At 32.8% G+C, this 12180-nt stretch overlaps 1 protein-coding gene across 2 annotated transcripts; it reads left to right on the top strand.

Annotated features, from left to right (window-relative positions):
- The first annotated feature begins 5817 nt into the window (after nucleotides 1-5817).
- Nucleotides 5818-11398, top strand: CLEC1B (C-type lectin domain family 1 member B). Of its 2 annotated transcripts, XM_011365752.1 has the most exons (6): nucleotides 5818-5881; nucleotides 6487-6585; nucleotides 7464-7583; nucleotides 7740-7891; nucleotides 10023-10129; nucleotides 11228-11398. In XM_011365752.1, the coding sequence occupies exons 1-6, from the start codon at nucleotides 5818-5820 to the stop codon at nucleotides 11370-11372; spliced, it is 687 nt and encodes a 228-aa protein (XP_011364054.1). In that variant the 3' UTR covers nucleotides 11373-11398. The 2 variants fall into 2 exon arrangements, with proteins under 2 accessions (XP_011364054.1, XP_011364055.1); XM_011365753.1 differs by lacking the exon at nucleotides 6487-6585.
- The last annotated feature ends 782 nt before the right edge of the window (nucleotides 11399-12180 follow it).

Here is a 12180-nt window from a genome sequence, read left to right as displayed (position 1 = left end):
AGTCAAATAACCCACCTCGTTGTGGTCATCGATCACTTTTCTAGCACGTCTCTCATTTCTTTACCATGTTTTCAATTGTCTTAAATCTTTTTCTTCACCTCTACTCCTGTGATGATTATCAGTGATTTTAATATCCATGCAGGTGATAAATCCCATACCCTAGGCCCTCAGTTCCTGGATTTAGCTTCCATAACCTTGACCACATCTATAAATCAGTCACCTAGTTATAGTGATCATACTTTAAAACTATTTTGCAAAATATTGTAGTTACTAGCCACATGTGACTATTTAAACTTAATTAAAATTAATTAAAATTAAAAATTCATTTCCTCAGTCACACTAGACATACTTCAAGTGCTCTGTAGCAGCAGGTGGCTCTTGGCTATGGACCTGCACAACACAGATATATAACATGTCTATTATCACAGAAAATTCTACTGGACAGCATTGCACTAGAGCCTAAACAATTTTATTACCAATATAAGTACCTCTTATTTGGTTTCAGATATTCCTCTCTCTAACCTCAACTCCTATCTGGACAGCCCACTCCTAATAGTGATGCTACGACCTACAGTACTTTGATGTCCACTAAGATATCAAATTTAGTGACCATTCCACCTTTTCAATGTCATAAATCTCTCATCTCATTTTCTGTTTTACGTGGCTAATACCATTTGCGAGAGTTAATGATAATAATAATTTCCTTACATAGAACCACGATTTCGTTGCTTATCTCTTCACCCATCATACACATCTAGAAAATGCAGCCTGGTTAAATCCAACTCTACCTACTCAACACTTGCATACAAATAGCCAGATGTGATTGTATTAACTGGTATTATTTTATATTTTTGAATTAACTTTCCAGTACTGTTACTAACCATTCTATTCTGGTAATCTCTTAGAAGATTATTCCCAGTTTCTTTCCTCACATCTCAAATACCTTCTTTCCTCCCTCAAACTCAATCAATGAGTGTCCTGGTTTTCTATTTTCTTGAGAAAATAAAAAGGATCGGAAGAGCATTCTCTGTTTCACCGAACAAATATACAAAAACACATCTGCATCTACGGTAATATTCTTTTCAACCATTTTCCATGGTTAAATTGTACAAACTCTTACGTATGGCTAGTCTCCACCTACATATTAAAATCCATTCCATCCACTTACTCAAAGACTTTTAACTTGTAATTTTCTATCTCTTTCCGTCTCTGGAATCATGTTTTTTTCTTCTTTTTTTCCATCTCTACTGGTTCACTCACCTTAATTTACAAACATAGAATATAATATCTCCTATTTAAAATTTAAGCAAAAAAAAAAAAAGCTTTTGTTCACCCCAACACACACACATACACACTATCATCCCATTTTTCTAATTCTATTAGCAACAAAAGGGTTCAAAAGTTATCTGTGCCTGCTGTTTCCTACTTTTCCTGGACCCACTCTAATCAGGCTTTTTCCTCTTACTATTTCTATAAAACTGCTTCTGCCCAAGTCACTATTAACCTCCACATTAACACATCCGAAGGCTATTTTCTTGGGATTCATCTTTTTCAGCCTACAAGCAGCATTTGATTTTCCCCTTTTCTTCTCCAAAATACTTTGTTTTGTTTTCCAGGACACTTTCTCTTGTTTGTTTGTTTGTTTGTTTGTTTGTTATTTGTTTTTGTTTTCCTTCACTACCTAATCCTGATTTCTCTTTGTTTGATTTCAAATTGCTGCTGTGCCCCAGAGTTCAGTACTTGATCTTTTATCTTCTGTTTATATTCATCCCTGGATGAGCTTTTCTAGATTCATATCTCAAAGTAACAACGATATACCAATGACCTCCAAATGTACATCTCTATTGATCTCTAGGCCCACATAGCTGACTGGAGACTTGGCATATTTATTTAGATATGTTATTGGATTTCCAAACTTAACACATTAAAAAAAAAACAAAAAACAATACTTTCCCAATATATTTCATTTTATGCTTTCCTATTTCAGTAAATAAAAACGTCATATTTACAGTTTCTCAGCCAAAATTTAGAATCAACTTTGACTTTTCTTGCTGCTCTCACAAATGTTAAAAACATCAGAAAATACTATTTGTTGCAAAATAAAAAATAGGAGAAGACCAGAATTAAATATAGAAATATTGTTGATTTAGGATACATTGAAAGAAATACTGAGTTTGCATGATAGGAAGTTATATTCTCGTTTGCTTACTCAATGACCGTTTCATTCCCGCAGATTATGTGCATTTCAGAGAACAGTTTAAAATAGCATGTATTAGATAGTACCCAGAGAATGCCTGAAGGGGAATTAATTCAAAATTATTTGCAAAAAGGGATGAAGACAAGTGAAAGTTAAATTTGGAGACATCAAAGACCTAAAGAAAATAAAATAAAAGCAGAAAGAAAAAAACTGGCCACAAGGAGGAGCCAGAGGATGAATATAGCATGAAATCTATTTTGAAATGTATATTCATCCAATCAGGATAATAAAATATCTTGATTGAAATAAAGGGCTATAAAGACAGACTGATTGATTCAAATTTTGCATTCAACGTTTACTTGTCCTGTGACTTTTGACAAGTTTCTTAACCTCTATGCTTTATTTTTCTTAGTAAAACGGGCATAAGGATAATACTCACCACAAAGGTGATTAATACAAGCATAGAGAAGCATTAATAGTAGTAGGCATCACTGTTATTATATCAGAATTAGGCTTAAATTATTTTGGATGATCTTAAAAATAGAAGAAACTTGTGCAATTCCCTAAGCACTTCTAGTAAAAGTTAAACAAACCAATTCAAATGAGCACAATCAGGGCCTGCCCTAAGACTGACCACAAAAGATCTAATACAGAATATTTTTTCCTTTATAGCATTTATCATGATCTGAAATTACCTTGCTTTTTATTTTCTTTGCTTCTTTGCTATCTGTGTTCACCATCCTCCACTAGAATATAAGCTCAATAAGAGCACAATTCTTGTATATTTTGTTTATCACTTGATCTCCAGAATAGAGAATAGTGCTTGAAATATAAATAGTGATCAATAAATGTATGTTCTAATAATTGATTTATTAATTGTGCCTGCCATGTAAGTTTTATAGTAGTTTTAATTGGACACCTTATATTCAAATATGCTACAGCATGACTCTTCAGTTTAAATATGCTTGATCAATTCACTTGCCCTTGATCACATTATACTCAAACTTGCATAGCTTTGTTCAGATGTTTGCCCTGCCTGATAAACATTCCTTTTCTCTCTCTCTTCTTATGCAATTTTTGTTTTTCCTTTGAGTCGTATATATTCCATTTGATTACTATTTAACTCGTTTACTTACAGATGTTTGGTATGCATGTGCATGATAAACTTCTCAGTGTTATGGATGAAGTCTAACACATGCTTTTCCTTCATTTTTCTCTACAATGTGAAACAAAATGCTCTGCCACAGTCACTGTCTGATAGTTATTCATTGTTTAGTTCACTAACTTTTAACAAAGCTTATTTTCCTTTTCAGTCCACATGTTTAAGCTTTCTGAAAATAAAAATAATAATTATGCCTTTTTCATAAAAGGCTAGGACAGGAAATCCTAGCTTTTTCCAAAAATAAACAGTTTATAATGTGTGTAAGAGGTTAGTAAGTAAAATGTGAACCAACAAATTTAATGCTGAGGACTGAGAGCGAGAACAGGATACCACCAATGAAAAGGATTAGCTTAAAGGTGACGTACATTAAAAGGTATATAAAAAGATATTACAACTGTAAAATGCTCAATTCCTTTCTATATATTTTTTTTTTAGTTTAGAGACATTATTATAGCATTCAACATTATTTTATTTTTGTCTTAGTTTTTTACAGATTCACTAGCCATCAATATACATTGATCAATCTTATCCACAATGTTATGCATTCCATATTTCTTTTCTTATTGTATCTACAACTTATCATTGTGATCCTAATGTCTTTTACTCATTCTTCAGCTATAAACATAGAAAACGGAGTGTGGACAATGCCTAAATTTAAAATTTACTATGGTGGAAAGAACTTGGAAACTCGGTAGATGGTACTGCTTTTTACAAGAATAGAAGAGTCCCAAGATTCCTTAAATTTCTCTTTTGCATGTGTAATATTAGATTGAAAATGCCCATTGTACATGTATTCATTCATTCATTCATTCATTCACCAATGTCTATTGGATGGTAACTGTATCTCAGTCACTATTTTAGAGTCATTGAATATATTCTTGAGGGAATAAATAACAAAAATTTAAATGTTTAAGAAGACTCTCTGTGTGTCAGACAGTTATAAATGCTACAGAAAAGAGTGAAGCAAGAAAGAGGTACAAGAATGTGAGCTGCTGTGTGGTGGGGTGAGGGAAGTTGTCCTAAATATTAAAAATAAAGGTTAAGTAGCAAAAATCTGAAATTCCCTTCTCCATAAAGACTAGTATCATAACTTTTTCCTTGAATACTCATCATCAATTTCAGTGTCTAAAACATAATAAACATTAATTAACTATCTGCTTTAAAATAAAAGAGCTAATTTATGTAAAAGTGCCTCTTAATTTCTAAAATAGTAAATAAATAAATAAAGGTTTTTTATTCCAAATTTAAACTCATAGGCTATTAAGAATAAAGAACTTTCTTTTTTCAGATTTTTTTTCTAGTTTCCTGAACCAGAAAAAGAGGGAGCAATAAAGTATGCAAGCACAATTAAAATTAGTCAATAATATGCCTTGAAGAATGATGAAGAGATATTTAGCAAATCCTCTGTATTTTGGAAAAGAGAAAAGAAAAGCTTGTTATATCTATTTTTTCCCCTACAGTTCTCTGCTTGTTGCTTAACTTCTATCTATCGGCTATGCAGAGGGAGAAAGCAGAATCAGAAGCTATCAGAAGTGCCTTTGATCTGGGAATCTCTGTACTCACCTAGCACGTTTCTAACACCACAAAGCCATTCTTGGGGGAATGCAGATAAAGGCACATATATATTTATGAAACACAGATCTAGATATCACACCATCAATCTGTGGTTAGAATTATCAAACACCCAAAAACCAATATGAATTACAATCCAGAGACTAAGATACAGCAAGTTAATATCATCTGAGGCTTAGTGTTAGCCATTTCAGCTTTACCTAGAAGACAATACACCAAGTCCCAAACCATATTATTTCACTTTATGTGATTATTCTCTTTGATGCCTAACCCTAAGCAATATGCCTTGTGTGGAGTCCTCAAATTTTTGAAGAATTTGATTTATGAAAAATGCAAGCATTTCGTTGAATTCTAGGTCATAGTTAGGAATGGTGCCTTCTAATATAAGACCATGAAACATCTAGGTTAGCTCATATTAGATCAAATTATGTTAGAATTTCTCCTCATAATGGTATAGACTATATTTGTTAATGTTTTACCACTGAATTTTTGACAGAATTGGTTCATTTAAACAATATGATTTAGACTCTGCTAGTATTAAGATGAAGCATGAACTTTTGTTCTCTGAAAGGATACGCAGGATGAAATAGTCCTTCATTCAGAGTTGAGGATAAGGAAACAGGAAACAAATGTATCTACTCCTTTACCACAAGTTATTATTTTTGTGTTTTTATATTCAAGGTTTGTGTATCTCCAAGCAGTTATAAAAGGGCTTCCTGGAAAAACACTCACATACACACCCCCCAAAAACATATGCCCCAACTCATGGCTCCACCTTACCAGAGAGAGGAGTATCACAGACTGACAGAAAATTAAATCATAAAAGTGGATACTACATTTTGCAAAGTCATTGAACCCCGAGCTCTCTTGCAGTGCAAAGAAAGCCATGCAGGATGAAGATGGATATATCACCTTAAATATTAAAACTCGAAAGCCGGGTCTCACCTCAGGTAAGATGGTCAGAGTCAGAAATTTGAAAATTAATTATTAAAGTGGGTCAACCTTAGTTTCCTTTAAAAAAAAAAACTTGATAATATGTATAGTTTTATTTTATTTTCCTGAATGAACTTTTTCTATAGCATTTGAGTAGTATCTACATAGGGTCAGATAAACTTATTTAGATACAAACAGGGAACATTACTTTAGGCTTATAGAGTTTAATGCTAAAGGGAATAGAAAGCAAGGCCATAAGGGGAAAGAATGTTGGAAAACCCCATTTTTTAAATATATCACCAAATGGGTGTGATTCTCCAGGTCCTTCTCATTAAAGCAATTATTTATGGGGGTGGCCACAAAACAAAACAAACACACAAGATCTTAATAACTAGTTATATTTATAGACTCAGAGAGAAGTCCTCTTAAGATGGGGATGGATGTGTGGAATGGGAGTGGGTTGTGATTACTGTTGATAATCACCAAGGGAACACTGACAAGATCTGCCAATGATACTGTTTATATCACTTAAAAAATCCTGAGTTAGAAAGGCCAAGAATGATGCTGCCTCATAACTATACCATGTTGCCTGCCCCCTGACATCTTTATTGTATGCCCACAGTCGACCCTGCTTCCTCATCTTTGTGGCGTGTGATAGCTTTGATTTTGCTGATCTTGTGCATCGGGCTGGTTGTTGGGTTGGTGGCTCTGGGGATTATGTGTAAGTATTGACTCATTTCGTGTGAGGAAGATAACACCTAAGAGTCTTGGTGCATGCCACTAAGCTTAATTGTCACTATTTTTGTTACTCTTCTAATCATCCTATACATAACTTCCAAGATATTTTCAATAAAGAACTCTGATATTTTTCTTCTGATTAAAATCTTTTATATTTTTTATTAATTAAAAATTATTTTCAAGAATTTTCAACTAGTCTAAGTTATTCTTCAGCACATATCCACACTATCTTTTGAAACTTTTTTTTCTCCCTAACCCTCATATCTTAAGATCCAGCCAAAATGGAGTGTTCTGTTTTGCAAATTAATCCTATGTCCCTCTGCCTAAGATTTTGCTCATTCTATTCCCTCTTCTTAAAATATCCTTCTTCCTATTTTTTTAATGAATGTATTTGCTTCCACTAAGAGATAAATTGTATCTCACCTAATTTATAAATATTTTTCTTCCTATATATCTAAAAGCCCCCCAATGTCACCTTATCATCTGTGTAGTTCATTTTTTCATAAGATATTTTATAATCTTTTATTCATCATTTTTTATTTACCTGAATATCACAATACTTTCAGCATGAAGAAATCAATATTTATTTTTCAAAGAGTGGATATTTTGGTATTATATGAAAAACAAAATAACAGATCATTGTTTAATGAAATCTGCTTAGAAATCTGTATTTAAGGAAACCAAAACAACTGCTTTGGGCAGGCGATTGGAATCTCCTTATTTGTGACTGTTTCCTTCAAATAGTTCATTTATTCTTTTGGATAAACCTCAGTAATTCTAGAGAAATTAAAGTTTATTGAAAGGCCTTTACATTACCTTAATTATCTTGATTATAAAATATTAACTAATTTTTACATCTAGTTGTCATACAGCAAAACTACCTACAAGTCAAGAATAAAAATATCTCAGAAACTCTGCAACAATTAGCCAACCAGCTCTGTCAAGATTTAATAAAACATTCAGAACAAAAGGATAACTTTAGTAAGTATGGCTTGGTAAACTTTTCATTTCCCCCACCCTGGATGTATTTCTGTGATGCTATCTGTGGGAAATCTTGAGAACTATGGGAAACACTGAATCTACGAAAAAAAGTAATTCCAAAACAAAAAAGATTCCTATGCTTGATTTCTCCTTAAGACCATAAGTGCAGCCCATGTGACACCAATTGGAGATATTATGGAGATAGTTGCTATGGATTTTTCAGGCACAACTTAACTTGGGAAGAGAGTAAGCAGTACTGTACCAACATAAATGCTACTCTACTGAAGATCGCCAGCCAGAACATTCTGGTAAGGAGATTCCTGTGTCAAATATTTTGAAATAATGAGAAAAATCTCAAGTGAAACATTTGACTTAAAAAAAATTTTTTTCTCATTCTTCCTCATTTGTGCTAATCTGAGAACCTTATCAAGCTCAGTAACAACTACATTTGAGAGTAGGAAGTGGTGAAATAAGACTACTAAGATTTTGAGTTCTGGTCTTATCTCTAAAGTCATCTAACCTTTTTTAGCTTCTTTAACTCTATTTGCTAATTCATAAAGAATCTGAAAGTGTAAAGAAACTCAATGTGACTGTAAAATATAAACAACAGTGTTATCCTAAAATTATATGCTTCTTAGTTTCTGCTAAATTATAGACAACTGAACAAATCATAATGCAAACTCCATCTTTTCATAGGCTCTCCCAAACAGTTTGGGGAGTAATTTCATTTGCAAAACACACAGGATTTAAGTTGAAAATTTTCTGTTAAACATGTCTCCTCTTCCACACTTCCCGTTTTGACAGCCTCTAACAAAGGCTATAATTTCAAACAAAATATGTCCACATTCACACTCTATTATTTAATGTAGCTTTTCTTTTCATGAATCCTGGGTTCTGGCAAGAAACTAAGCCTTGGAGTCTCCCTTCTACCCAGTAACAGGTTTATCAAAACATATTTTTCTTAAGGCAAAAATTCTTTATGGTATTTATTCTATAATTTCTAGTATAGTAATCATTTACTTTTTTGTACATTACAATAAAAACATACAAATGGGAATAGAAGATCAGGATTGGGTCTGTGTGCAGATAGAAATTCAACAGAGTTTAAATTTTCAAGCCAGTCATATTCTACACAATTGATATAGTTCATCAGCAAAATTGACTTATAATTTCTTGAGAGCTGAAGTACATAGTAGTGTACTAGACGTGAGGAGATCAGCCTAGTGGCATTCATGATCATTTTGTGCCCTCTTATTTTAACTTGCTGTACCATCTACTTACTATTTTTGTAGGCTCAGATTCATAGAGACTATATTTAGATAAATAAAATTTTCTTTCCAATCAGACAAAATAAGTGTGTGCCCTAAAGTCTCAATTCCAGTACAAAGAGATTAATTGGAGACATATAAATACCTCTTGAATCTTATTATTTTAAGCTGATGCCAGGCTGGATATTTATAACTAAAAGAGGAAGTAACATAATTTTTGAGAAATAAAGTTATATTTCAGGCAGAATTTCAGATAGAATATTACTTCCTATAATGAAGTATGTAATGTGGCTGTATTTTAAGGAAAAGAACAGGAATTCACTGAAAGGTGACTAGTGGCTCAAGCTTTAAGAAATAAGCAGTCCTAAGTGACTTTCTCTTTATGAAATGCCATTCTGTGTCTCACATGTCTGTTTAGAAGCTCTAGTTTTTTCTTATTTGCTAAAATGTACTCTCATCTATCTGTTTTTCTGGGAAGTATGAGAATATATGAACATTTGACCTCCATTTGATTTTGTTACCCATAGATTGATTGATTGACTGATTAATTCATCTATTAATTTGACAAATATGTATTGGAACTATTTCAGGCCTAAAACTACGCAATTAATAAAACATATGAAAATTCCTAAGTAGAAAATGGTAAATCAGGAAAAGTAGATGTATGTTATTTGTAAATCCCTTTGAAAAAGACATCCAATAATTTTATTTTACCCAACCAAACACAATAAATTAATACTTCTAATGCAAAATTTTGTAGGCAAACTAAATAATGAATCAAAGGTAATAGAGGTTAAATCTAGGAAATATAAAGTTTCGCCAATACTGTATTTCTTTTTCATTTTTCTTCTCTACTTGTTTACCATTTATCTCATTTAAGAGCCATATTTGGTACTCTAATCTTCAATTGGTGGAAAATAAACATATATGGAGATTAAAATATCAGCTATTTTGTGTATAATTTAGTTCCTGTGTTCTATGAATATTTTTAAATTCTAAAACAAGTGACCTTGGTACAATCTAAATAGCAAATGTAATTGATTACTATTAATATAGACACATAATCTAACTTGTTGTTTTGGTCCTTGGTCTTATAATGAAGCTTTGTCTTTATGTTTTTAAAGAACTGTGGGAGCATTCTGACCATTATATTTATTTGTGTTTGCAATAGGAATATATCAAATCCAGGACTGGATTAATTCGTTGGGTTGGATTGTCCCGCCAGAACTCAAATGAGATCTGGACATGGGAAGATGGCTCAGTTCCCCCCCAAGATATGTAAGTCACTGGAAACTCAGAATACAAGACATAACTAGCAGTTTTTATTCTTGAGATGTTCTATTCTCTTGAATGCAAGTTAGTAAATAGTTGAGAGGCAGCTCTATACCCTACTGTGGGTTATATAAGCAGATGTTCATCCTAATGAGAGAACACCAGCAGTAAGACAATTCTACTTTCCCTACTATCCCATTTTTTTGCTCTTTATCTAAGTCATAACCCACCTCTATTCTCAATACTTTTTCTCATTCATTTCTACCCTCACTGTTGGAACATTTTATATGTTTGTGGGGTTTTTTTAGCTTAATCTGATTCTCTTCACATATTTTTAGAACAAATTATCATTATTGTATCGTTGAAAGTTGCTACTTTGCAGATTCTTTCGACTTTTCAGTAGTATTTTATCTACTCTTCCCCTTAAGAGTCTCCGAGAATCAGGTGCAACATCATTCACAAGGTGATTCTAACGTTCATGTTATAAAGCTCCATCCTTCTACAGATGATCCAGGCACACAGTAGGTATCCCATAGATATCTGGTGAATGTGTTATCAGTGTAGCAGAGAATATAAACATATTAACGGGCAACTACAATACAGTGTACTGCCTTATATCTGCTACCCTATAACATAAATCTTTATTTCAAAAATATTTAATCAGCTTACTTTCCCTTGAGCTCATTTCCAGTCTGTGAAGCTACTTTTCCTACAGGGTTCTCCTATCTTCCCGCCTCTGCTGATCTAAATACTACCCTTCCTTCAAGGCAGAACTAACATATTATCTTCTATGAAAAGATGAGAAGATAGAGTCTCTGCCATCTTTTCAGATCCCTATCCATCTCTTCCTAAGGATTACGACTGTAACTACCGTTTACTTGCTGCTTAATCTTATGTCACATTGAATTACTACTGAGCTATTCAAATGCATATACTTTATACTCCCTAGCATCCTGAAAGTTCCTTGATGGTCTGAATGTTGTTTTTAACTTTTCCCCCCCAATAATTTTTGTCTCTACCTTATGCAACAAAATACTATACATGGAGTTTTAATGTTGAATATTTAGTTTTCAAAGAAACTCATTCTACCTTTTTCGTTCACAGGTTTGCGCTTTCTGGAAATGGAAGAGAAAATATGAATTGTGCTTATTTTCATAATGGGAAAATTTACCCTACCTTCTGTAAGAACAAACATTATTTAATGTGTGAGAGAAAGGCAGGGATGGCAAAGGTGGATGAATTGCTTTAAAGCAAAGAGATGGGCAGGATGTCACAGACGAGTATTTGGCTATACAATAAAAGATCTGGATAAAGGAATCACTAGCCATAAAATTGCTTTTTTTTCACTTATTCCTCTTGGAGTCATCTTTACATTATCTTTTCTACCAAGACCACTTAGTCTTTTTTTTATACATACAGAAGTCAGTCTGTGAATTGATCATTTGTTTCCCAGTTATTCTGTTTCCATTGATTTTCTTCTTGTCTTCCATTCCTAATTATCTCAACATAGTTTGACTCACTGTATCTTCAGACATAAACATATACATTTTAAATTGGAACAAGAAAGGTTAGGGCTTAATTGACTTAAGCTGTGCAAAATATGTAAGTTTGAAAGATAGCATAAGATAGTGGAAAGAATACTAAACTTGAAATCAGTAGAATAATTTAGATGATGAGCACACTTAACTAAAGTACAGATATGGACCAGTCAAGTAGCCACTTTAACTTCCATTGTTTCATAGTAAAAATAAGATAACACACATCTTGTATACCTTACAGCTCTGCAACCTAAAATAAATCTTCAGAATATTAACTATATCAGAAACTCCATGAAGGCAAACATCATGACTTTCCTATTTGTTATTCTTTGCCCAACACCAAGCACAGTTTCTAGCTTCCCAATGTGTGAGATAGTTTTATGGAAAGTGGTGCAGTCAGTAAAATACTATATAAATATAATTTCAATTTCAAGTCTACCTCTTGTCAGACTCAACAGCAGTAATTTCCCATGGGGGGAAAAAACAGTAAAGTTTGTAAAAAACCTGATGGGTTTTGAA

The sequence above is a fragment of the Pteropus vampyrus genome, unplaced genomic scaffold, assembly GCF_000151845.1.
Source record: "Pteropus vampyrus isolate Shadow unplaced genomic scaffold, Pvam_2.0 Scaffold116, whole genome shotgun sequence".
NCBI lineage: Eukaryota > Metazoa > Chordata > Mammalia > Chiroptera > Pteropodidae > Pteropus > Pteropus vampyrus.
The sequence above is the reverse complement of the archived record's forward strand: the minus strand, read 5'-3'. Positions and strand labels throughout refer to the sequence as shown.